At 44.6% G+C, this 27,605-nt stretch overlaps 1 protein-coding gene across 4 annotated transcripts in view; it reads left to right on the top strand.

Moving 5' to 3' along the window:
- Window positions 1–27,605, top strand: part of YTHDC2 (YTH N6-methyladenosine RNA binding protein C2) — a 2,707,399-nt gene that overhangs the window by 1,957,389 nt on the left and 722,405 nt on the right. For all 4 annotated transcript variants that reach the window (XM_069625524.1, XM_069625523.1, XM_069625522.1 and 1 more), the window contains exon 22: window positions 7,925–8,051. In XM_069625524.1, coding sequence (XP_069481625.1) covers window positions 7,925–8,051 — 127 coding nt within the window. The remainder of the gene's footprint in view (window positions 1–7,924; window positions 8,052–27,605) is intronic.

The raw sequence follows: 27,605 nt of genomic DNA, 5'->3' as shown, positions 1-27,605 counted from the left end.
GGCATATCACTTGGCTGGGCTATGCGGATGACATTGTCCTATTGGACCATATTCTCATAGGGATGAAGCGAGTACTTGACACAGCTATGTCTTACTCTGAGGCTTATAGACCATCTGTGAACCCAAGGAAAATCCAATTCATGGCGCTTGCTTAAAGCACAGTTAGTAAATGGATACTGCTTGACATTGAATTTGAAAAGGTCAGTGTGTATCCATACTTGGGAGTGAATATTGCTGATAAACAACTGGATTTAAAAGATAAAGAAATTGGACGCACACGATTTTTAACTAAGGCATGTCAAATAAGAAACTTTGTTTTTTGACATGGTGGGTCTATTATTAATTTATCAACAGAGCTTAATCCCCTCTTTATTATATGGCATTGAAAGCGCTCACATGTGCAACCTGAAATGGCTGGACAGATTAGAAGGGGTTTTCTGGTGCAAGGTGCTAGGACTTCCTAACTTTGGCAAGTTCCAGTCTATTCGGTTAGAATTTGGCGTTACCTCTTTGAACACTATGGCCAAGCAAAATAGATTGTTATTCATGCTAAAAATGATTGTCCATGATGAATTACCTTTAAATCTCTTATTAACTGAGATGTTTGATGAGAATACTACATGCCTTATGGCTTAAGATCTTGAGAGTCATCTACAAGAATTGGCAAAACAAAATGTGGCTTGACCAGTGGGGATTCTTTTGAGATCTTAAGGAAAGAACTCGCTAATAGAGTGAAATACTGGGATTATCTCCCGAAACGTCTCAATCATTGAAAAAGATAAAAATACCCATGATATAATCTCTGTGTCATACACTCCTGGCAAACCACAAAAATTGCTCATGAAGTTTCTGTCATTTGAATTAAGATACCAGTTCCTTTTACTACGACTGGATCTGCTCCCTTGCTTGCCGGTCTTGTGGTGTAGATTCTTAGTGAAAATCATATCTGCTGAATGTATTAATCTCCTGGAGCGAAAGAGCCCTCACATCGCTTATTAAAGAGTTGTGACAAACTAGTTGATCACTATTATATTTATCTTAATAGATTTGTTCACAAGATCAATATGATCAGAACAGACTATGTTTGGGTATGATGTCTGAGAGGAAATCATTTGGCCCTCACAATTGCTATTTTTGAACTTTTGTTTTAGAAAAATATTTGAAGGATATAACAATATGAGGAAAAATTTGTATATGTATTTGTGTATGTTTTTGTACATTGAATTGACTGTATGAATGCTATTGAAACTGATATGTTTTAAATTGTATGCCTTTTTAAATTGTATGCATTTTATTGTGGTGTGTAAAGTTTATTATTTAACTATATCACTCTCAAAATTTTAAAAAAAGAAATCTGCTTCCTGGGTGGAAAATCACCCAAGGGTTTAGAGAGCATTTGGCATCCCAGATGAAAAAAGGCCCTTGAGAGGAGGAACACATCTGGTGGAAGACAACCTGGGAATGAGAAGAGATTGCAGAGGCATGAGAGAGAGCGAGTTAAGCCCTCCCAAAACCGAATTTGACACCATACTTACCAGCACAGGAAGAAAATCAAAAGATAAATTAAATTACAGACCCACAGCAAGCAGAAAAACCATCCGAGACTGCCAGAAAAACTATACTGGAAAAGGGGGAGGGGCTTAAAGTTGTTTATTAAAGCCTCTCATCGTGTGACCCTGCTCTTAAGGAAACAGCATTTGATTGGTCCCTGGAGTCAGGTGAGTGCTACAGCCAATGAATGGAGAGGGGAGACAGAACCAGCAGGTATAAAAGGAGACAAAAGGAGAGGCAGTGTGTGGAATGACGGGGTGAGGTCAGAAGGTGTGAAGGTGGGCTGAGAGACCTGGCAGAGGATAGATGGAGAAGTGGAGTGCTGAAGAGTTGGTGGTACAGTTGTAGCAGAGTGCAGGTCAGATATTTGTGAGAGAGTGTTAGCCGTTGTATGTGGAGTGTGAGAAAAGGGGGTGTGTAAAGGAAAGAAGATGGAGAAGTATATAGGGGTTAGAGAGAGAGGGGTGTACCAGGGTGGTGCGGAGAGAGTGCAACGAGATAGTGGGAATAGTGGTGAGGGGGAATGAGTCAGCAGGAAGGGGTGAAGGGAGTTACAAGTGATATGGGGGGGGAGAGTGTGGGCACAGAGCTGTAGATGGGATTTTAGGTAGAAGGGGGGGTCTGGAGAGATAAGTGGTGACTTCAATGGTAAGGAGAGTAGAGAGGAGATTGGGGAAGAGTAGATGAAAGAGAAAAAGAAGATGGGTGAAGAGAGGGGAGTGGGGAGAATGTGTGAATATGTTTTCCATCAAACCATATTGACCACCATGAGGCAGTGTTAGGCTAGGGCATCAATAGAAAACCCTGCGAGGGAGCTAGATAGGTAAGGCTTTTGCCTTTAGGCCCTCGATAACAGCTGTTACTAGATATAGGTGCTACCTATCTCTAGTTCCAAACCTGGGGATTAGGGAAGCCAGGGCTAAGGAGATGGGAAACCCACTGGAGGTTAAGAGAGGGACGCCCCATAGCCACCCGCTCCCCAGCTCTGGTGAATAACACTGAACAATCTGCTCAAATTGATGTACAACAGTCTCTTTATATTGAAATTGAAGAATCTGCACCACTTAAGGGTGAACAAAAACAAAAACTCTTGAACTCTCTTGTAGACTCTAGAAATTCTTAAGGCCATGTGTAACATATGTAAGTTTATCAGAATTGGAGACTGGAACTACCTCAGTGCAGTGTTGGATGCCTCAGGCGTCTGCCCCTCCCCCCACCTGCTGTTGTTCAACATCTATACCAAGCCATTATGTGACTTACTACTCTGTTAAGCTGACTGTTCCCAGATGTTTTTCAGACTGACTGAAGATGTGATCCAAGATAATCACAATCAAATAAGATGTTTAGCTCTATAAACAGTTTTATCCCTGCAAAACTGGTTTAGCCTAACGAGTAATAAAAATGCCTAATGGACCAGCCAATATAGTACTCAAAAAGAATTCTTATTTCTGGGCGGGATTACTAAAAATATTATTTGATAAGGTACTAGCGGAGGGACAAATTCCTAGTTCCTGGCAGATGGGTATTCTTGTTCCTGTCTTTAAAAGAGGGATTAAAAAAGATCCCAGTAATTACAGACTACTTTCTATGTTGAACTGTACAGGAACATTATTTGCTGCATTACTCTTACGGCAATTGCAAATTTGGGTTGATACAGAAGGGGTCCTGTACAGATTTCTGAGTGGCTTTAGAGCAGGATATTCCACTGCACACAATTTATTAGTTGTGGATGCCATTAGTAGCAGAGCTCTGCAACCTAATAATCACCCTCGAAATTCCCTTTATATCGATTTTAAAGCGGCATTTGATATGGTGTGCAGAGAGCGGCTTTAGCCCAAACTCCAGAAATTGGGCTGTCCGGTGGGCATACTTTATTATTTGAAGCTACTGCACAGCAATACCCTGGTTTGTCTCAAACTCAATACTCGAAGCACAATTTCCATACCTATTAAACAAAACAGGGGAGTTAAGCAGGGATGCGTTACTGCCCCCTGCTTTAAAACCTATTTGTGTCCGATATCCCACAATCAATTCAGCTGGTCCATAACTGCCCTCCTAAAATTGGTACTAAACATTGTTCTGTATTAGCATATGCAGATAATTTAGTAATACTAGATCACACTTTTAGTGGATTGCAAAGATCTGCTGAAGCTCTTTGGCTATATGCTGACATGAATGGTTTGATTATTAACTGCAATAAAACCTTATTGATGGTATACACTGGTAGAAAGATAGGAGGTCCGTGCATGTATGTTAGGACCCTCGAGATATATTATACCCCATTTTATAAATATCTTGGGTTGGAGTTTGACGCAAATGGGGACATCACTCCTGCATACAGTCACACACTTTTAAAGCAGCACAGCTAACTGCACTAATATACCAATTCACATGCAAACAGAGTGGGTAATCTTTATGGGGTGCACGCCAACTATACATACTATGCATGGTCCCAATGGTAATATATGAACTAGAAGTGCTAATTAACATGAACCTAAAGTGGCTCCAAATCATTGAAGGAAAATTTTGGAGGAAGTTATTGGGTCTCCCTCAGTGTATTCCTATGACCGTGCTGAGGTTAGAGCTGGGCCTCCTATCACTTAAATCACTGGTTCTGAAAAAAGAGGGCAGAATTGTATATTAAGACTCTCAATGGCCCAGCTGATTTGCTTTTGGATAGTATGCAAGAGGAAATTCGAAGCTAAAGATGGCACTCTGTGCTTAAGGAAAGCATGGACACACTGTTTGGAGACATAGGCTGGACCCGAAATGGGGAGAGGAATTTGTGAATATGAAGCATATTCTGGGTAGGTAGGTGTATGGATAACTGGGACTTGCATGGACATTTTGGCAATTTGGAGAGCCTGAAAAGCTATAAATATAATCCATAACGTGTTGTATACGTTCAAACGGTCACAAAAATATATGAATTTATGTCCATCGGCCAAACTCAGGAGATTTATATTGTAACTCCGAATTGATCATCTACCAGTATTGGCTTCAGTTGGTACTGAGCACCAGATTCCTAAAGATGAACGCGCATGCAGAATATGTTTGAATAATATGGTCTGCGAATCTGCAAAGCATATATTAACTGAATGCCCACTATGGGAAATATTTACATAAAGCATTATGGCAGATTCGTACACCATTTGGATTCTATAAAAGAATCCTTATTCTGGCACCAATGCATTGATACATTTAATGCAAGCCTGCATATGTCTCTGTACAGAGTATGGTCTGTGGCAGAAAGACTGTGGTGTATCAAGGAAACAGCGATTAGAATAAGCAAGTTCAGTTGGCCAAATCATTATCTTATCAACTAATCTATGATAGTATGAATGAGACATGGTAAATGAATTTTGTTGATAAGGCCAATTGAATCATTTGGCTTATGTCGTGTTGAATTAACTAAGAGAGCACTGGTGGTATCTAAAATGAGGTGTGTTTAAGGATCATTGTTAAATTTTAGTGGTGGAACATGTGTATACATTCGTTTAGTGGTTTATCTGAAATAGGAATTCATTTTATGCAAATGTCATGTACATTTGTTTTATTTGATCTCAATCTCAGTTTTTGTTTCAGATTTCTTTTATTGTGATTTAATTGTTTAATTCGATTGACTAATTATGTGAAAAGATTTTCTTTGTAAAACTGTATCGCATTAAATAAAATAAATAAACAGTAATACGTTTGAGTCCCCCCCCCATTATCAGTACTCTTAGAAATTCTGAGAAATGTACTAATCATCTCCTATCCTAATGGCCTTTCACATTCTGACCCAAGTCACAACACTGGGCATTAAATTTGGGTCCAGCTAGATATAATCACACAGGTTAACGCTCTAGTGAGCAATGCCTGTTACTATACCTCACTATTATAACAGATAAGCCATTATTTAAGTGAATTCCATTTTGGCAAGATTGCTAGAGCTTTCGTAGGTGACAGATTCTACCATTATATGATATGAAATTATATGATATGAAGTGGCATTTATAACGCGGCTGTACACAAGTGTTTCATGGCAATGCCTTTTGTATGGGTGCTAGAAAGAACTAAATTCATAGAATTCCATAACGCTTCCTATTCTGGTTAAGGTTAAAGTTAAGGTTCCCACCTTAAAACACTGCTTCATCTATGGAAAAGCTCCCATCTGTCTTATGGAGCAGGTTCAAGCTGTATAAACTGTGACGAATCCCAGAGTATAGTCACTGCTATAGTGCAGGAAGCCCCTTCCCATGAGGCCGCTACCTGATAGTCCCCCTGTGGTTGGTAGTCAGCGGGTGGCTCTCATAGGGAGGGGAAACCCTCCATGGAACCAGTGGCGATAGCCTTGGGAGAGCACTGTATTCGCCCCTCCATTATTGTCCCCATTGTCCTTGCAGCTCCCACTAAGTCCCCTCTTTTCCCCCTCAACTCTATGTATTTCAGTAGAGTAGAGGACTTCAGTAATGATACTAGGACGGGGAAGAGTGAGATCACCACTGACATGATGAAGATCTGGCAAGGAGGCAAAGCCAAGCCCACCGCAGAATCAAGACACGTACAGCTTACTACAACAAGCCTCAAGAATAAAAAGCAAGAAAGCACTGCATACAGCGTCAAGCCAGCCCTAGAGGAACCAGACGCTGGTTCCGTGGCGAGGGACCCGAAAGAAAGAAGCAGAGATCCTGTCAAAGAAGGAAGAGTGCACAGGAGGTCCAGGTGGCGGAGAAACTTCCCAAAGGTAGGGAAAGAGTTGAGTTTAGCCGGCTACTGGGGCACCAAGGGAACTAAAAGAATTATAAAGACACAATACATCCCTGGAAGCGAAAAGGGATAACAGAAGAGTCATACAGTTTGAGACAAACGTTGTGAATAAACCTACGTGCAGCAGTGCCTGGCGTGAGAGTACACCAGGCCTGTTCAATTGGATATTAGGTGAAATAGGGACAGTTGTTCCACAGAAACAGAATACCAGAGTCTGGGACCCATATGAAAACGGGGACGCCCCACCAGTGTACATCAGGGTCTGCGACCCATATGTAAGCGTGTGAAGCCAGCCAGAGAATTCTACAGAGGTCAAGAAACCCACTCAAGCACAAGGAAATACATAACCAACGTGTTGGGGTCCAGAACAGGTCGGGCAGACCCTGAGAGAATACAGAGGGGTCTGGAATCCAAAGAAAGGAGAAACAAGCAACAGAACAAATCAGGGAGACCCCGAAACAACCCAGAAGGATGTGGGGCCAAGGCAAAAGAGGAAACGTGGTGCAAGAAACCAGAACAAGGGTTTGTGGACCCTTTGCCAAACAGAGAAACTTTTTGGACCTTTAAATATACAATCAAGTCTGGTAGGATAGTGCACCAGATTTGATACCACATTGGTGACCTGGAGCTATATGAAAGTTGTGTTTTGTGAAAATAGAAGTCCACAGTCAAGTCTGGCAGGACAGTGAACCAGGCTTGATGCTACATTTTTGACCTGGAGATATTTTGGACATTGTGTTTTGTGAACAGACGTTTGTGAGTTTAAGAAAGACTGGGGAAGAGGCTCCCCCCTGATATCTGGGAACTGTGTTTTGTATATGAATGAAGGAACATTTAAGACATAACTTTTAAGTTAAAGATTCTTTCACAAGATTTCCTTATCAATTATTGGATCTTAAAGTCTGTATCCAGAACGAGAGGGACCTCCTCCTGGAAACATGAAGATACCTAGCCCCCCTTAGTTAGTCTAGAGCTCAAGGGACCGAAATAGGTTTGAATACAGGACGGTGGGCATCCTGAAAGAGTCCTTAGTACTTTTCTTGAGGTAGGGCATACCCTCATAGAAATGGGTCAAGATAGGTTCTTACTTATATTTTAAAAATATGTTCTGCCAACAAACATGCCACCACTGTGTCAGACTCGTACTACTGCACCCTTACAAAACCCATATGGACCCTCCGATCATCTTTTCAGGCCCTTATAGCGACTCCAAGATGTAAACTTTAGACTGCTGTTGAAAAATGCCTGTCTGTTCAGAGAGTGCCGATCTGGATTGCCCAACCTGGACAATCCATAATTTAATCTCGCTCCACAAGCTTCAAAAAACAAATGAATACTTTTTTTAGTCAGCACTTAGACTCGTGATCATTGGCTCTGAACTGTTTGCATTCTCGGACTGCATACAAACCTGTCTCTGCGCTTATATCCTTCTGGGTTCTTAGCGCTTTTTAACTGCGATTAACATAACATATAGCATTCTTCCATCCAAAATACAGGAACTCTCTGTTACCTATATATTCCTTACTGTGTGAAGTATTTCTTTGTGGTGTTTTTGTTGTTGTGCACATAGACTTTAATTGTAGTGAAAGTCTGTTTGAGAATGTATTTGTCCTTATTTTTGCAGGCATGGCAGAAAGCAAGAAGTGATGGATGGGAACGAGCATTTTGTGAAAAGAATTTTCTCTCCCAGGCCACAATGGAAATCATAATTGGGATGAGAACCCAATTATTGGGTCAACTTAGAGCATCAGGTAAAAAGGGACCATACTGAGACATTTTAAGAATAGTACGCAGTTCATTCTAGAATAATATATTGTATTTTTCTTTTTAAAAGGAAGTGTTTTATTAATGATTTTCGAACATTGCATTTTGAAATATGTTTCCCATTACCCCTCTCACATTTGCGTTTATATAAAATCTTGCATGTGTTAGAGTGATCATTGATTGAACAATTGCCTAGCCTGTCCTGATATACACATCCTGTCTTCATTTATACTTTAGCTTAGCAATTTGCTGTCTTTGTCAGATCACTTGAATTGCTTGACTTCAAACGTTCATTGCCATACTCGGCCCCTTCCTAAAGACTAATTGGAATTTGGACCGTCGCCGTATAGTGAAAGGTCAGGTGATTAAAGGAGAGTTCCGGGACTTTTTTTTTATTGTCCCTACGGGTCGGCCATGTGTTTGTAAGCATAAATCGGTAGATCGTAGGAAACTTTCCTATGGACCTTACCCGACTTTTCGCCCATTATCGCACTCGAAATCAGCCGCCATTTTGTGATAATCCTATCATTCCGCCGCATCGCCCTGGCTCACCTGCCTTTGCGGCACTAAATCAAATCCCCCGCCCCTGAGCCTGACATCAGCAGACGCGTACTGCCCATTTCAAGCACGTCTCGTGTCAACAATCGCTGCGCCTCAGCTATTGACGTGTTGCCATGGAAATGGCAGGACGCCTCTTTCCCCAATAAGTATAAACAGACCGTTTCACAACATACAGCAGCAGATTTTCGATTCCATTCCTCTCTCTGTGTTACTTTGAGTATTCTGTGACTCGTTTCAGTGCTCTGGTCAGCTACCTTCGCCGCTTGTAGCCCGTGTGAACACCTGTACCATCTCTGTAAATTATTTTACTATCTTTACCGCACAATGGCCACAATAATGCCGTATATGTACGAGCCCGAGTACACCGAGGAGGAACTACTGGAAAGGCAAGCACGCGAAAACGATGGGGATTCGGACGGCAGTTGGGAGGACCAGTCAACGGATGAAGAGCCTGGACCATGTCGCATGGACGGCGTCTCCACCTGGTGCACGTGCAATCGGTGCGAGCTAATGCCAACTGAGGAGGAGAACTGCTGCTGCCGTGAAAATTCCGGGTGCTTGGCCTACATTTCGGAAAGCGAGCAAAGTCTGCAGGATGGCGAGCAAAGTCCGCAATGCATCACCGAGCTGCCAGAGTTCAGGGAAGCCTGCCTCTCACGGACAGTGTTGAGGATGATGATGGTGCTTATGCACGAACTTCGTGGCACTGTTCGTCCGCGTAATCCGAGTAACGAGTAAGTATACTCTGTTTGTGATGTCAGTGATGCCACCACTATTTCATGGTCGTCTCCCACATATAAAATTACATTTACATATCATTCGAACGCATGTAAATTGGTTCCATATAGTGCATTTTCTAGATATAATTTTTTTCTAAGAAAAATGACATGTGTTACCTGAATCGACATTGATAAGAAAGTTTGGTCAGTTTAATACAGTTTGCATCTTTTTTTTTCACAGGTGGTACAGGCTGGTGGCCTATCGTTGCTTCACTTGGTGGCTTCACGGGAGGCTCAGACACCGCGTTCGGAGAGTAATACCTGCCTGTGCGGTACTTGCCATTAGACAACATTTCCCCAGTGACAGTGGACAATACCGCGGATTTTCCCTCGATGTGCTGCAACCTCAACTTTACAATGTGTAATGTTTATTATTTATGTTTAACTAAAATCTAAAATAAAGCCCAACATATATTTTAACAATGGTTGTTTTGATTTTTTAAATGAATCTAGTGTATATTCTCCTGGGAGGGTGAGGTATTTATAAACTCACCCCCCTGCCTTCCATGTAGTAGATCCTGCAGCCATCCTCTTACATTCAGTTAGATGGCCTCTCCTTGGTGAGGCCCTGCGGCAAACGGGTCTTCTCTGCACGACCACCGCCCCGATCCACCCCCCCCCCGCCCTATCAAAGGCAGTTCGCACCAGGGTACTTGCGCTGCTGGCAAGTGGAGCTGTCAGGGAGCGATAAAGGCCAAGAGGTGCCAAAGACCATGTACACTTCAAAGTGGTCTATAGAGCATGGGTTGTTGTTCCCATGTCTACCTCCAGACCCCGTGTCTCCTGCCAAGCATCCCCCCTCTCGCTGGACGCCCCCCTGCAATCCACATAAGTGTGTCTCCATTCACAAGTCTTCCTGTGTCTTGTCTGCACGACCACCGCCCCGATCCACCCCCCCCCCGCCCTATCAAAGGCAGTTCGCACCAGGGTACTTGCGCTGCTGGCAAGTGGAGCTGTCAGGGAGCGATAAAGGCCAAGAGGTGCCAAAGACCATGTACACTTCAAAGTGGTCTATACAGCATGGGTTGTTGTTCCCATGTCTACCTCCAGACCCCGTGTCTCCTGCCAAGCATCCCCCCTCACGCTGGACGGCCCCCTGCAATCCACATAAGTGTGTCTCCATTCACAAGTCTTCCTGTGTCTTGTCTGCACGACCACCGCCCCAATCCACCCCCCGCCCTATCAAAGGCAGTTCGCACCGGGGTACTTGTGCTGGCAACTGGAGCAGTCAGGGAGCGATAAAGGCCAAGAGGTGCCAAAGACCATGTACACTTCAAAGTGGTCTATAGAGCATGGGTTGTTGTTCCCATGTCTACCTCCAGACCCCGTGTCTCCTGCCAAGCATCCCCCCTCACGCTGGACGGCCCGCTGCAATCCACATAAGTGTGTCTCCATTCACGAGTCTTCCTGTGTCTTGTCTGCACGACCACCGCCCCAATCCACCCCCCGCCCTATCAAAGGCAGTTCGCACCGGGGTACTTGTGCTGGCAACTGGAGCAGTCAGGGAGCGATAAAGGCCAAGAGGTGCCAAAGACCATGTACACTTCAAAGTGGTCTATAGAGCATGGGTTGTTGTTCCCATGTCTACCTCCAGACCCCGTGTCTCCTGCCAAGCATCCCCCCTCACGCAGGACGCCCCCCTGCAATCCGCATAATGCCACGACATATACACGTCATTCATTCACAAACACACCCCTGTTTCGAATTCTTTATAACCCACTTCATATTTCTAATGAGAACTTCTTTGCGCTTTGCTAGTCAACCCGTGAAGGTGCTGGTTATCTGCTCTTCGTCTCTGTGAACTTCCGTGACCACTTTGAGCAAACTCGTCAGTTTGCAACCTGTGAACTGCTCCCTGTTCTACGACAAGAAACTACTCTGATCCCTGCATCTAACTGTTTGTTCGTCAAGGTAAGTCCATGTACCATAATCATTTTGCGTCCAATTTTTTAATTTATATCTATTTGCTAGTAGTCATCAAATTGCATCCATGTTTTCTTTTCGTTCACGACAGTACATGCAAGGAACTAGTCACATGTTCTGAGTTTAGTCAAATTACTTTTTCTATTTTTTGAAAGTTATTGAAATACTTATCCGCATGTGAATAACGTGTATAGTTCCAAGAACCAAAACGGACCTTGCATTGAACCTTTTATGTGTCATTTAATGTTTTAACACATTGGTATTCATAGAGAATTGTTGATCTTTACTTTTCAGAACTTTCCATAATGCCTGCCTGTTCCATTGGCTGTTGCCCTTCGAAGACTCATAACAAATCTGAAGGTACTATAATGCATGTTTTCCCTAAGACAATAGATCAGATAAGAGAATGGGTCCGATATTGCGGATATCCAGCCTCTGAGATAGAAAGTAGAGTCCTAGAAGTCTTTGCGGACAAGAGGGGTGATCGATACCGCATCTGCAGCAGGCACTTTAGCCCAGACATGTACTCCACATCATTGCTAATAAAGAAGAAAACACAGCGAGCGAGGCGAAAATTGCTCTCAACCGCTATTCCCACTCTATTCGTCCACATCCCTCCACTGGTGAGTCAAGTTTACGTATTTGTCTCTCGGCCTTGCGGTAGTGTGTAGCATTAGCTAACAATAATTTCCCCATTTATGTATCCACTCAATATGAAGGCGGAAGATTCTCCATCCGTGTCGTTATTGCAGTCATCAGCCACTTCAAGCGCCTATCGGGTAATCTTACTTAGCTATTCTGACACTGACTTGTTTTAGGCATGTAAATCAATAGTTTTAATTGATCGTGTAATTATTTTACCTAATGGTACACCACAGTACTCGTCCTCTAGTCTTTGTTTTCAGTTATAATTATTGTTATCCAAAATAATGCAAGTACTGTCTTTCAGGGAGATGCTGAGGAGTCCAACACATTGACGACAACCGTAGATGTCACTCAGATGCTCGAGGTACGTTTCCGGACAGTTCCATCGATGGAGATCATCAGATCTTGCATTCCTGTAGCGTGATTGTTACACACAATGTTTCTTTCGTTTTTAGCCATTGGTATGTCCTTCTGTCATCGCCCTCCTATGGGTCTTCTTTTTTCAATATTGTGTTCATTACTAATGAAGTCCTATGTTTCAGGGAGTCGATGGAGCATTAGTCCAAGAAGAAGGGGGAGCATGCAGTTACGGGTCTGCGCAACAGCTTGCAGAAGTGTGCACCGCAGTTACAGCGTCCCTTGATGTTCTTATGCATTTCGAGGTATGGATACTGACAGATCAATCATGCGAGATCAAATGACGTGATTACATCCGCTATACTTCCTTCTTTATTAACGCAAGTACTATGTTTCAGGGAGCTGACGGAGCTTCTTCAACAAGAACATCACCCCTAGTAGTTGATGCAGATCTCTGGGTGGTGACACTTCCAACGATGGAGCAAATCGAATCATATTTAGATATCCATTATTTATTTTAGACAACTGATCATTTGTGCAGGTCTATTTAGATGAGCCGTTGACGCCTGCAGAAAGTTTATGTTCTTTTAAACAAAATAGAAAACCATACTAATGCAATTACTGTGTTTCAGGGAGTTGCTGAAGCGTCATCTTCAATAATATCATCAATGCAAGTCTATGCGGAGCCCGAGGTATGGATCTTGACAGTTCAATCTAACTAGATCAACAATGCGTGAACTATTGTCGTTTGAATGTTCTACACAATGCGTTCATTCGTGTTTTGCTATTGAGATGTACGTATGGGTATTGGTCCCCAAGTACATTTTGTGTTTTCAATATTATTATACATACTAATGAAAGTTCTATGTTTCAGGGAGTCGATGGAGCCTCAGTGAGTGATGGATGTGCTTATCATGAAAATATAGTCGTTGCAGCGCGAGAGGAAGTGGAGACATGCACACACGAGTCGGAGCAACAGCGTCCAGATGTTGAAGTTCGAGGCAAGAAAGTTTCAAAGAAAAGAAAGCAAAAGAAGGTTAGTGTCCTGTTCACTATATTATGTTGTCTTTCACTGTCAATAGTTCAATACTGTAAGTTGTGTTTAAACTGAACATCCCTTTTCTAATCTGTCCTCTAGTTGCGAGTGGGTGTAAGAACTAGATCTACACAGACAGTGAAGCGAACGAGAGATGTTGCTTGTCAAACCTTTTGGCAGGGACTTGAGACTGGAGATGCATCGTGCCAATGGGAAGAATATGAAGTGATTGACAACGGAGCTATACCACCACCAGCCATTGATAGTGAATGTCCTCCTGGTAGTTTGGATGCAGTCGGAGATCAATTCACAGAATCCACACCCGCAAAAAATAAGAGCGCGCGAAAGTTGAAGACATTGTTTTTTTCTCCCATCTCCGGACAAGGAACAGATGTTGCAATGGAAGAGAATGAAGTGGACGACAATGAAACACCATCAATATCACTCAGCATAGCGGAAGACGATATCAGAGATTGTACCTTTCATGCGAGTGACATGTCCTCAACGTTACAGGCCGAACCAGCTGGGACGCAGAGTGACAGTATAAGGAAAGAGGCCAAATTCATTGTATTCGATAGCTGTTTGATGGATATTATTATGATGATGAAATGTGGGCATTGGGTTGGTGGGGAAGTATGTGGGGAGCCATTGATTAATGTGACTCGTGCAATTCGAGGCACTAACCTTAAAATACATGCCACCTGTACACAATATCATCCGTTCGCATGGTCTGCACAACCCATGCTGGGGCAACTGCCAGCAGGCAATCTACTTTGTGCAGCGGCTGCACTTTTTAGTGGTTCAAGTTTTAAAAAGTTAGAGTCTTTCTTTCAGTTTGTGGGAATCCATTTCATTGCGAAAACTCAGTTCTACAAATACCAAACCGATTATCTATTTCCAGCCATTAGCGAAGCTTGGAGAATGGAAAAAATGTCTATTGATAGTACATTCGCGGGCAAACGGTTCAGGCTAGCCGGTGATGGACAGTGCGACAGCCCAGGATTTTCAGCCAAGTACTGCACCTACCACTTTCAGGACATGGAAAGTAAGAAAATTGTGAGTTCGGTGGTCGTGCAGGTGTCACAAAGTACATCCTCAGTGGCCATGGAGAAAGTTGGCTTTGTAGCATCATTGCAAGAACTACAATCGCGGGGAATGGTGATCGACCTGATAGCCACGGACAGACACGTTTCAATTGCCAAGACAATGAGAGAAGAGTACAAAAATATAAATCACCAATTTGACGTATGGCATCTTGCAAAAACAATCAATAAAAAATTGTCGGCTGCAGGAAAAAAAAAAGATATGCAAGGTATTTCACAGTGGTCCAAGTCAATCAGCAACCATCTTTGGTGGAGCTCAAAAACATGTGAAGGGTCGTTGGAAATTCTACTGGAAAAATGGCGGTCAGTAATGTTGCACTGTAGCAACGTACATCGATGGTCGACAAATGAGCATTTCCACAAATGTGAACATGGCCATTTGTCCACAGAGGAGGCACGGAAGAAGAAGTGGTTGATTCCTTCATCACCCACTCACAAGGCCATTGAAAAGATTGTATTTGATAAAACTATAACAAGAGATTTGAGGGGACTCACGGAATTCTGCCACACAGGAGATTTGGAGGTGTTCCACAATATGTGCCTAAAGTACAGGCCCAAAAGATTGCATTTTGGCATGGAAGGCATGATAAATCGGACTCTTCTAGCGGTCTTGGCACATAACCATAATGTTGGCCGTCAACAAAGTAGGACGACCGGAACTTTAGGGACGCTTCGCTACAATAAGGCCTTCACTAAAAGAAGTAAACAATGGGTGATCAAACCAGTGTTTGAGGATATGCAATATGAGTTTATTGAGAGACTTATCGTAGATGTCCTCGATAGGCACATACATGGAGTGGTGAACGAACCTATGCAGGGGACAACTGCATTGCCACCCAACATTGCCTCTGTTCCATGTCCACCTAAAGCAGAGCTCATTGAGAAATACACATCACGGTTTAAATGATTGTAATTTGATTGTCTGTTCTCTCGAGTCTCCTCATGTTGCAGGCCCATTGCAATTAAACCAAACAGTAATATAAATCATTTTTACAAAAATTATAGAATGTTTCCGTATTACAAACACATGGCCGACCCATAGGGACAATAAAAAAAAAGGCACGCAGACAAGATGCCCTTACACTAACTGCAGCTAACTCGAAATGTGTGCTCGCTCAAAGTGAAGGTCAGCTGCTTTGATGTTTTGCTCGGGTGGCGGAACGGCCCACGACCCAGTATAAGGTTCTATTGTGATTTGACCTTGACAGGCCGGGACCATCCTGAAAAAAAAAGATAATGAATAAAATTTCAGAAAAGAAACGATGAGCCACGTTCATTAGAAGAAGTAACGTCGGCAAAGAAGGAGTGGTGTTTCGGGTCTGCCCTACACAGAGACACAATGGAAAATGCAAATATAATGTAAGTAACTTTTGATGAGTTTATACCGCAATTTCATTACTATACAGTGGCTTTAAAGACGGGTTCAGTTGTACTTGTTCGTTCTATGTGGCATATTGTTTTCTACCGCGCACTAACTTGAGGAGAAACATCTGCTTTTACTGAAGCACCTCAAAACCTTCCTCTTTGCTTCTGCTTTCTCTCTCCCTCTCCCCTGCTACAACTGGTCCACTGTCTGCGACCTCGGTCCTGGGCCCTTCCACTCTCCACCTGCACTGCCTCCCTGTCAACCCCTGCACTGGGGGACTGTCTCAGTATCCTACAGCCCCCCCTTCCCAGCACTTGTTCTGCACTTACCTTGCACTTGCCACCAGCTGGCCCTATTTATTTATTATTTTATGCTACTTACCTTGTACTCCACTCCCCCCCCTCCCTGCCTCGCCACGCCTTTAAACACTTGTGTACACCCAGTAGCGCTGTCCTCGCTATGATTTTAATAAGGATCTGATGGTGAGACTAATTTCATTTTTTATGTTTTTAGGTACATCGTTCACTACTGTCTGTGTCACGAGTACCGGACACCGGCGGACGGCTTCTACAGCCGCCAGTTGCTTCTCCGCGTGAACAACGTTACCACCCTGACCATTTTATGGGACGATCGCCAAGTACAAGTATGCCCTTACGCGGTACTAACGGTTAGATGCAACATACCTACCGTTGTGGTGGCCTAGTGCCTCGTTGTTGGAACAGCCATGCGATTATCAGTGCGACCGAAGAGCTTATTTTTATCGTAAAACAACACCCTGTGTACTGCACACGAACATCGCTTCCCTCAAGACGAACTAATTTGGATCGAGAGCAAAGAAAAATGCAAATCGCTGAATATTCTCTAAACATTTGATGTCCAATAAACGTACTTTGCCAAATGTACAATCTTGCCGTTTGCTTTTAAACCACGGTTTCACATTCCGAATTGTGGCGCTGTATTGTGAGATGCTCTAAGACCCTGTGTACAGCAAAGGACCATCGCGTTCCTCAATACGAACTTTTTGGAACATGAGCAAATAAAAATGCAAATCGCTGAATATTCTCTAAACATTTGATGTCAAATAAATGTACTTTACCACATTTACAATCTTGCGGTTTGATTTCAAAGTACAGTTTCATATTCCGAATTGTGGTGCGCTGTATTGTGAGCTGATCTGTGTTGATTTCCGGGGTCTGTGTGGAGTCGCGTAGAAGACGCCTGGGCGCGTTTGCCTACGCAGCACAGTAACGTCACGGAGAGAGGCGGGGAATATGAATGTTTTGATAATGTCTGTTTCAGGGGCGGGGGATTTGATTTAGTGCCGCAAAGGCAGGTGAGCCAGGGCGATGCGGCGGAATGATAGGATTATCACAAAATGGCGGCTGATTTCGAGTGCGATAATGGGCGAAAAGTCGGGTAAGGTCCATAGGAAAGTTTCCTACGATCTACCGATTTATGCTTACAAACACATGGCCGACCCGTAGGGACAATAAAAAAAAAGTCCCGGAACTATCCTTTAAGTCATCAGGAACAAAGGACGCCAGGACCTTACTCTCCACTTCGAGCAGGGCAATGGGCCTATAGCTGTTAGGATTGTCTTTAGGCGCCTCCTTGTAGATCGGGCCTATAATTGAAGTAACCCAGGGTTTAAGCCGTATCTGGGTCAGAATAACCTTCTTAAAAAGGGTAGTTACCATTTTTGCTCAGATGACCGGTTCTGTCTTTAGATTATGTTACATAGCCTATTTGGTCCTGGGGCTGTAGATTGTTTTAGAGCAAGGATTTTATAATCAATGTCTTCTTTCTCTATTATCATGCCACATCTAGCAATACTTTTACTATCAATTCCCTGTACCTCATCTATGTTTTGGTTCATTGCTGGAGTACAGTATACTTTAAAAAAGTGCTCAGACCATTCTTCCGCAGAAGTTGAATTGTGCACGGGTGAGGTTTTCGGAAAAGCCTCATTGTTCATTTTTAAAATGAGGCCGTTTTTTGTGTGCTGATTATGGTATTTAATATTGTTTGACTATCCTTATCCATCTGTTATGTTTATACCACTTTATCCAATTTTTATTTTTGTCTCAATTTGAGTTATTAAATTATCCATCTCAATAGTAAAAGCGATTTCCTGTCTTTCAATCTCTCTTAATATTCCCATCTTTCTTTTTTTAATTCACAATTTGTTCATCAAATGTGTTTCTCTGGTCCTGATAAGTTGTGGGACTTACTTTAACCCTTACTTTCATACACGTGTCCAACCATCTGCTCAGTGTTCCAGATAAGATTTTGAAGTGGGAGTATTTTACGCATGATTTTTCAAATTAGAGCGTAAATGCAATTTCAAGAGAGTAAAAATTAGTTTTCTCCTCTGCAAGAGAGTAAAACATATCCAACATACAGCCAAAGCATATGTAAAATCAGACCCGTAGCCCAAAAGAGTTGTAGATCAAAGTTGTCTGGCTTGGCTTTAACCATTTTATTACACTTGTGGAAAATATTCTGCCATAAAACAACTTAGAAGTACCTGGTACTTCTGTAAGCCTAATTGGTGGTGATGGTGCTGTCTCTGCAGCCAACGTTGGTGGTGTTAATAGGGCCAATTGCTACTGAGGGCATGGTTGGCAACAATGGTGCTGCTTCCGAAAGTATGATGGGTGCACATGGTGCTGTCTGTTGGGCCCTGCATTGTGGTGTTGGTTGCACTGGCCAGGGGGGTGGCAAGAGTAGCGCTGTTGCTGACATGAAGTCCTGGGTGGTTTAGGGTGGGGCACTGCCCTGGAAAGTGGCGTTGGTGTACCAGCGCTGCTGCTCAGACCATGGGTTGTCATGGCAATGCCTTTTAGGCCTTGGGTTATGCTGTTGGTTGTACTCTCAGAATTATCTTTGATGGTGGTGCTGGGGCTGCCACTGCCTCTGCAGCCAGCGGTGGTGACTGAGAGGCTGATTGGTAGGTTTGGTGGTGCCTGGGTGGTACTGCTCGTTGTACTGGGCCATGGGTGGTGATGGCAGCAGTTGAGCTGGTGCTGCTGTTGACGTGCTGGGGGTGGTGGCAGCACGGTCTCTGCAGCCCTGGATGGTGGTATTGCTGAGGCCCATGCTGATACTGTGGCCCATGGTAAGTTGCGAGAGGGAGGTGCATGACACAGTGTACGCAGGAAAGGGTGCAAGAGAGTGCATGACTATGAGTATGGATGATGTGAGAGCAAGTGGGTGCACACTGAGCAGCAGCTGCGATAGAGAGCATGCACGAGAGGGAGAGTGTGCATGCATGGCTACAAGAGTGTGTGCTACAGAGAGAGAATCGAGTGTGGGTGAATGGGATTGAGTGTGTGCAATGCTGGTGTGAAAGTATATGCACCTGAGGGGGAGGGAAGGTGGTGTCAGAATAGATGCACGAAGGAGGAGGCAGATGGCGGCTCAGATTGCCGAACAGAGGGGGCGGGGGGCGCACACAGGAAACCGCGAAACATAAAAAGTGAAAGGGTTTTAAAAAGTAACGAGGAAGAGGGCACCAACAGGGAATGGCTGGGGGATGAAAGAGAGAAATGGCAGCAGGTAAACAAAGCAGTGAAAACAGAGCACCATTTGAAGGAAAAAGCAAAGAAAAATTGCCATCAATGGTCTTGACGACACTGGGAAGGGGTTGCTCAACAAAGAGGCTAATTCAGGGCTAGATTAACTTTTCAGGTCCTTCAGTTCTCTTCCCCTTGCATGTCAAAGTGACAGATGGGGTCAGCAGGACGAGGCTCAAAAGGTTACCAGAGCTCCACTACAAGTTGCCCAGCACACCGGAGACGGCAGAGCCAATATGGGAAAAAGTTTGTGATGGGCCCAAACGCTCCAAGCAGCGTGCCTGCTTTTTGGTGCGCTATATTTCCCTTTCCACCCACCCCAACTCGCCACAGCAGACACACTGACAGCAAGCGGCAGAGCAAAGAAGTGTTCACATCTCAATTGAAGTCTGCATATCAAAAGAAGACAGGAGGGCCGTCATTAAGCATTCACTCCCCCAGCCTGGAGGAGGACGTTTAACATTTAGATTTTCGTGGCAATTAAGGCATATTAAGCAGGAATGGCGGCCCCTGCAAACAGCTGATTTTGCAATTTTATTGAAAATCGCAGATTCGCTATAAACTGAAGGGTCTCATATTAAGCAAGGAAAGTAATCTAAAATACCCATTGCACAATATGTATACATTTCAGACTGTCGGGGCATGGTACCTAGTTGGTTTTTCTAGATATGCTTGTTTGAAGGAGTCTCCTGCACTGTGGTCTGGGCTCCCTGTACCATGGTTTACAAAACTGTACTTGCCCCCCAGGCCAACAGTTGCAAACTCCCAAAGCCCTCCCCCCGCCACCCCCTCCCCCCATCAGAGTCAAGGCCCAAATAATGCCATGGTTGTGTACTTCAGTTAAAAAGGCTACTGCAAGTTAGACAAGTCCAAGACCTGGCCTTCAACAGTACATCTTTAAACACATCCTAACCCTCCACTCCACTGCAGCAACATTTCATAGGGGCAGGATCCCAAAACATTTCCCACACAAATCTAGATAGAGATATCGCACTGCAGTCCTTGCTGTGCTTAAACAATTTAACAACAGCTAAACCAATACTGCAAAGGCATTTCAATGCGTCATTTAAAGCATAATATAAAATGTACATTTGCTCACTAGAGAATGGGCCATGACTCTGGTCAATCATGCTTCCCCTTCTGGGAAGCAGGCACCTGAATAGAAATGGGCAATACAGACAGATTGGGTGCTGTATCGTAAGGGACTAACTTGAGCAGAGCTTCTTCTGTACACTTTAGTATAGCACCCTTTCTCCTTTTTACGTGTAATGTATGTTTTAATAGACTTCTTTTTGAAGTCTGTGCTTTGTTGGTGCACTTTTGGTGGAAATCGACCAATTACATGTACATATCCATGTGTACGTGGGCATGTGAAGGTGTGGACTGATGGGTGTGGTGGTTTAGGCATGAGGGGGGGGGCCATTACTAAAACAAAAAAATTATAATAATAAAATCGAATTCATGTCAACCATGGGTGCACCAACGAAGTGCAGACTTTTAGAAGGAAGTCTATGATAAAGCGTACAAACCTTCTGCTAGCCCACTTTTCCTGTTAACATTTTTTCTTATTTTCTTTAAACCTGCATCTCTGCCCATGACTTTGCATGCACTGTGCCTTTCTGCAATACTTTGCTTGATACCTAAATTACAGAATGACCACTAAGAGTTAATACCTTGTGCTGTCGTATCTTGGTAAGAGTTCTGGGGAAATAGGTGTTGGATTGAAATTATATTTTAGCCCAAAGCAAAGGGGCAATGGTGTACTGTTAAAAGCAAATGGGGATCACCTCTGGAGCTGAGCCTGTATTCCAGCAGACGACATGGACCGGACGAGACCTTCTCCTGTGAGAGGCAGGTAAGGCCCTATGTTGTGCCACTATCCTGGCTGAAGAGACCATTTGGGAAATGGCGGCCGTTTTCAGCAGGCACCTGTGTGCCTTTGTGTGTGTGCATAGTCCTGCATTGCATACTTTACAATTGGGTGTAGTGTGCTTATATCGACCAACACCGAGCCGACCATCTATTCCGCCCGTATTAAGTCCCCCTGTCCAGAGCTGGAGAGACCTCCTCTCCCTGCTGCCAGAGGCAACGCTCCCAAAGGTTTCTCACTGACTTGGTTCTCCTGCACGTCCCGACCACGAACAAAATCTTGCTTTCAATTGCTCTAGTAAGCAATATGGATCGCATTGGTCCATCCACCTTCCCTGGACTCTGACTGCTCCAATTGTTTCCCGCTTCTTTTCCTACCTGCCTAATTTCTAACCTCCAATCTCTGCACCAATTGTACTATGCATCATGATGTGCCCATACTGATTGCTTCTCTACTGCTTTCTGAATGCCCTGCTTTAAAAAAAAAAGAAAATAATTAAATCCCTTTTTATATTCTCTGGTGTGCTTTCAACTGTGCATCCACTCAGCCCTTGCTCTTCGCGCAAATGCCCACCCCACCCACATCGCTGAACCCACTACTGTCAAACTATTGCAACCCCTCCAGCTGGTCTTGCTGAACAATCACTGTGCTAGGTTGCCCTCTTCCAAAGCCCCACCCATTAGGCCCGGCCTCACCAAGCCATGGGCGACCTGAAGCAAACTATTTGCCATTCCAACCACTCGCACATGCCGCCACCAACCAGCAACCAACCAATTCAGCAGGTGAGTGGATCGAGCTCCAGTGACCTCGTTTTGCCCAAATTGTAATAGCATTTTGTCTGTGAGCCCCTAAGCCCCTGTGTGCCTCCATCCACCGTTCCCCTTCCTGGATCACCAAGCTCCCGCTTCCCGAGCCCTCCCACCGCCCTGATTGGCTGCCCAAATCCAGCGTTGCAATCTAGCGACTTGCGCTGCACCTGCCTGCCTCCTTTGTACCCCAATTCAGCAGGCGAGTGGATCGAGCTCCAGTGACCTTGTTTTGCCCAAATTGTAATAGCATTTCGTCTGTGAGCCCCTAGGCCCCTGTGTGCCTCCATCCGCCGTTCCCCTTCCTGGATCACCAAGCTCCCGCCTCCCGAGCCCTCCCACCGCCCTGATTGGCTGCCCAAATCCAGCATTGCAATCTAGCGACTTGTGCTGCACCTGCCTGCCTCCTTTGTGCCCCAATTCAGCAGGTGAGTGGATCGAGCTCGAGTGACCTCGTTTTGCCCAAATTGTAATAGCATTTTGTCTGTGAGCCCCTAAGCCCCTGTGTGCCTCCATCCACCGTTCCCCTTCCTGGATCACCAAGCTCCGGCTTCCCGAGCCCTCCCACCGCCCTGATTGACTGCCCAAATCCAGCGTTGCAATCTAGCGACTTGCGCTGCCAAAGCCCCCGGAGCCCCCTGCTTCTCTCCCCTTCCCTCCCCGCTCCCTCTTCCTGCTTCCTCGAACCCTCCCTCCTCCCAGCCCGCCCCCTCCCTTAATTGGTCCGGGCAAGAATATCTTCACTCATTGCCAGTCCTCCCAGGGCAGCTCTCTGCCCGGTAGCCCATCGGCTAAGGACCTGAGGCAAAGGACAGAGACGTATCTGCAGGTATCAGCAGGAGAAGCCATACTACCCTACCACTCAACCCTCACCAGATGTGTGCCCAATAGCCTCCCTATACAAAGTTGAATCTAGAAATGTCCCAACTGTAGAAGGGTCCAAAGTTGAATTTTGAATTGCATTACAAGTCGATTAGAAAAGTGTGTTCAATAGCCTCCCTGGCAAACTGATTTGAGACGTGTGTCCAATAGCCTCATTGTGGAACGTTGCATTTAGAAGTGTGTCCAATAGCATCACTGTGGAAAGTTGCATTTAGAAGCGTGTCCAATAGCATCACTGTGGAAAATCGCATTTAGAAGTGTGCCCAATAGCCCGCTGTGAAAGTTACATTTAGAAGTGTGCCCAATAGCCTCGCTGTGAAAGCTACATTTAGAAGTGTGTCCAATAGCCTCACTGTGGAAAGTTGCATTTAGAAGTGTGTCCAATAGCATCACTGTGGAAAATCGCATTTAGAAGTGTGCCCAATAGCCTCGCTGTGAAAGCTACATTTAGAAGTGTGTCCAATAGCCTCACTGTGGATAGTTGCATTTAGAAGTGTGCCCAATAGCCTCACTGTGGAAAGTTGCATTTAGAAGTGTGTCCAATAGCCTCACTGTGGAAAGTTGCATTTAGAAGTGTGCCAATAGCCTCGCTGGAAAAGTGAATTTAGAAGTGTGCCCAATAGCCTCACTGGAGAGTTGCAATTAGAAGGGTACCCAATATCCTCTGCGAAAGTTGATTAGAGAAGTGTGTCCAATTGACTCTCTGGAAAGTTGAATTAGAAGTGTGCCCAATAGACGCTCTGTGAAAATTGCATTTATAAGTGTACCCAATAGCCTCTGTGAAAGCTACATTTAGAAGTGTGCCAATGGCCTCTCTGGAAAAGTGAATTTAGAAGGGTGCCCAATAATGTCTCTGGAAAAGTGAATTTAGAAGTGTGCCCAATAGACGCTCTGTGAAAGTTACATTTAGAAGTGTGCCAATATCCTCTGTGAAAGTTGATTATAGAAGTGTGTCCTATAGTCTCTGTGAAAGTCGCATTTAAAAGTGTGCCCAATAGCCTCTCTGGAAAGTGAATTTAGAAGTGTGCCCAATAGACGCTCTGTGAAAATTGCATTTATAAGTGTACCCAATAGCCCCTGTGAAAGCTGCATTTAAGAAGTGTGCCCAATAGCCCCTCTGGAAAAGTGAATTTAGAAGTGTGCCCAATAGCCCCTCTGGAAAAGTGAATTTAGAAGTGTGCCCAATAACCACTCTGGAAAAGTGAATTTAGAAGTGTGCCCAATAGCCACTCTGGAAAAGTGAATTTAGAAGTGTGTCCAATAGCCTCACTGTGGAAAGTTGCATTTGGAAGTGTGCCAATAGCCTCTCTGGAAAAGTGAATTTAGAAGTGTGCCCAATAATGTCTCTGGAAAAGTTGCATTTAGAACTGTGCCCAACATCCTCTGCGAAAGTTGATTAGAATAGTGTGTCCAATTGACTCTCTGGAAAGTTGAATTAGAAGTGTGCCCAATAGCTACACTTCAAAACAGCCTAATATCTGCAAGCTAACACAAATAGTTCACCAAAACCTAGAATAAGTGAATACTATCACCGGACTTCGTAGAACCCTCAAACCAAGACCACTCTCAGCCAATGATTTCGCCGAATTTATAAAGTTCAATAAACTGTAAGTCACACGTGAAACTAACCGGAAGCTAACTAACAGTCACTAATCATGAGTGCACCTTCTCCACCAGAGTTTGTTGGAAACGCCCACCATCGACTGCCCCCACTTCCCGATCTGCCTTGCCGGCCATCCCGCCAGCCGCCTTCCCAAACCATCCCACCCTCCTTCGCATTCCCTACCAAGTGCGTAGAGGGGGATGAGTGCATAGAGGGGGTGAGTGCGTAGAGGAGGCGAGTGGGTAAATCAGGTAAATGCATAGTACGCGTGTGGGCATAAAGCAGATGAGTACCTGGAGCGAACAAGTGCCCAGAGTGACCGGAAGTGTTGCGTAGAGTGGACGTGTACGTAGAACGAACGAGCGCAGATTGCATCCAGTACTGATAAGTGCGTAGAAAGGATGAGTACGAAGAGATGCTGAATGCGTATAGCATGGGCCAGACGAAAGCGCTTGCATAGGACAGACAAGACTGCATGCGTGGGGCAGACAACAGTGCATGCGTGAAGTGGACAAGTGTGCATGCGCAAGGCGGACAAGAATGCATCCGTGGGGCAGACTGGAACGCGCGGAGCTAACCGGAACACGCGGGGCGGACTAGAGCGCGCAGGGCGGGTCGAAATGCATGAGTGTGTGGAGCAGACCAGAGTGTATAGACCAGACGGGGGTGCATGGACCGGATAGGAGCTCGCGGAACGGACTGGAGCGCATAGAATTGCATGACGTATATAGTACAGTCTGGAATGCAGAGAACATTTGAAAGAGCATATAACACCACCACGCTTTCTCTCTCCTTTACATCACCACTCAACTAGAACGCAGAGATACTATGACACCATTCGGTATAACTGTTCTCATACCAACATCCGCCGCTTACTCCACATCACTCTAAGTAAACACTGATGGTCTCACACCCCCCAGCCAGGCGTTCTCCTCAGGCCTAACACAGCCACATCCGTTCTGGATAAATCCTGCCAGAATAAACACATTCTGCTGATCTCTCAACCACCACATCTATCGCTAAGAAGCAGCTATCACACGAATACCGCACGAGCTGCACACATAGGTGCTCACACGCACCTTTTGACTCTCTCTACTCCCTCTACTGATCCGAATTTCGGTTCCCAAGGGCGTTCAACCTACCAGCGCCTTCAGACCATACCAATGGTATATAAGGCGCTATATAAGTGCAAAATAACATAACATAACAGATCAGAGACTTCCCCATCCGGAACAGCTTTGAATTTCCAATATGGTAATGAAAATGACACGTGGCCGTGCATAGTCTGCACTTGCAAACTGCTAGATGGTGCGGGGAACGGGACCTAAACAATACATGCTGTCCGCAGCACACTCCTTCTGCCGGCACTATACACCGGCCTCTGAAGGAGCATTAAATGCATGTCCTTGTCTAGCATATTACGCCGTACCCCAGGCATTGGCATCTGCCATCCACCATTTCTGTGAGGTTCGGGCAGAGTCTGAAGAGCAGTAATCGCTTCAGTGAACATCGCAGCTCGAGAGCTGGATTAAATATGCCGATTAAGTTAACTGGAAGCCTGCGTGCCAACATTGCAGACAGTCATCATTATCAGCTACAGACAATATTACACCTTGGGGGTTGGAAGAATGCACAGCCGACTCAGAGCTAGTACTGAGGAAACAGGTACAGCTCAGAAAAACTTGCAGCAAAAGCAGGTCAGAGTGGCGTGGAGATGGGTACAGCCCAGAGTACGAGAGCGAAAGGCTAAGAATGGCATTTCCCGGAAACTACCATTTTAGAACACATACAAATAATAGCAAAGCAAAGTGTCTACTATTTAAAGGTGGGAGACGTGCATGCCCCATTATCCTCGGCGCAATAGGAGATTATGTCCGTTCTTTTACGACGCATTATGGCAGATTCCTTCTGCTTCCGAGCGCTGGAAACAGTTGTCACCATTAATCAATTTAACGATTCTCTGTTTACAGTGGCAGAGCCGGGGGGGGCCGCCTACCGCAGCTCCCCTCTGTTGACCAGTGTGCCCCCAAGCTGGTGCTCTATTTAACCCCCCCTATCCCCTCGGCCCATATGCTCGATTTATTTGGCTCAGGAGAAGGAGGAAGCCTCAGGGACCCCTTTCTTGTAACACAGCGCGGGCCAACCATAAATCTTTTTTGGTTAAGAAAAATAACATACCTTTCTTATTGCGAATCCACAGAGCACGGGCCTGCCTCAGTGATTGCAGGACTAAAAGAGCTGTTTAGGGATTTTATGGAGCCCTAAGAGAGGGAGCGCTGCCCAGTGAACTGTTTCTGACTTACTCAGTCACACGTGCGTCGGGAATCTTCCAATTAACTTGGGCCCGGGCAAACTCCGCCTCCTCCAGTCCCTCGCTGAACACAGAAGCCAGCCCTGCCCAGCACCAGCTTTGCTTGCAATTGCAAAGTGCACTGCACACGTGCACTACAAAAACATAAAAACGAAATTTCAATCAGTATATCGTTACAAACAAGGTAACGGCTATTTATTCATAATGAAATTGTTCACAATGTTTATACCAGCATACTATTACAACCCTAGCGTAAACAGTACGCAGAAGAAAATTAAATGCATCGTAATGGCTTTAATTACATGCGTATAAAGCAAAGATATGCACCTTATCTGTAGGGCTGCATCTGCTGCTGTTTCACTAAAACCTGCCGGAAGCAGTTTGTTTTTGTTTTCATAGATGCTTGTTTGTTTCCACCAAAAGGTTACTGTTTTGGTTACCGTCTTGATATGTTTAGTGAACCATATTATGTTCTTCTTTGTGATTGTTCTTTCTTCAGTTATTCATAGGACAATATTTTTATTACACTGGTTAATCTGAATTGCCAACAGCGGCAATCAGATATGAGTTAGGTATCAATTTATTGGAGTTTAGGGCCAAATGGAAATACCTGCAGTTTTTATACAGGATTCTTACTCCTCCCTTAATCCCCTTATATAATTCGATCTTGCTGTGGCCCTGTGCAGCACGCAGGAACACATGCTCAATGAATTTGCAAGGTACT

This window comes from Ambystoma mexicanum, chromosome 6p (assembly GCF_040938575.1).
Source record: "Ambystoma mexicanum isolate Mex_15411 chromosome 6p, UKY_AmexF1_1, whole genome shotgun sequence".
NCBI lineage: Eukaryota > Metazoa > Chordata > Amphibia > Caudata > Ambystomatidae > Ambystoma > Ambystoma mexicanum.
The sequence above is the reverse complement of the archived record's forward strand: the minus strand, read 5'-3'. Positions and strand labels throughout refer to the sequence as shown.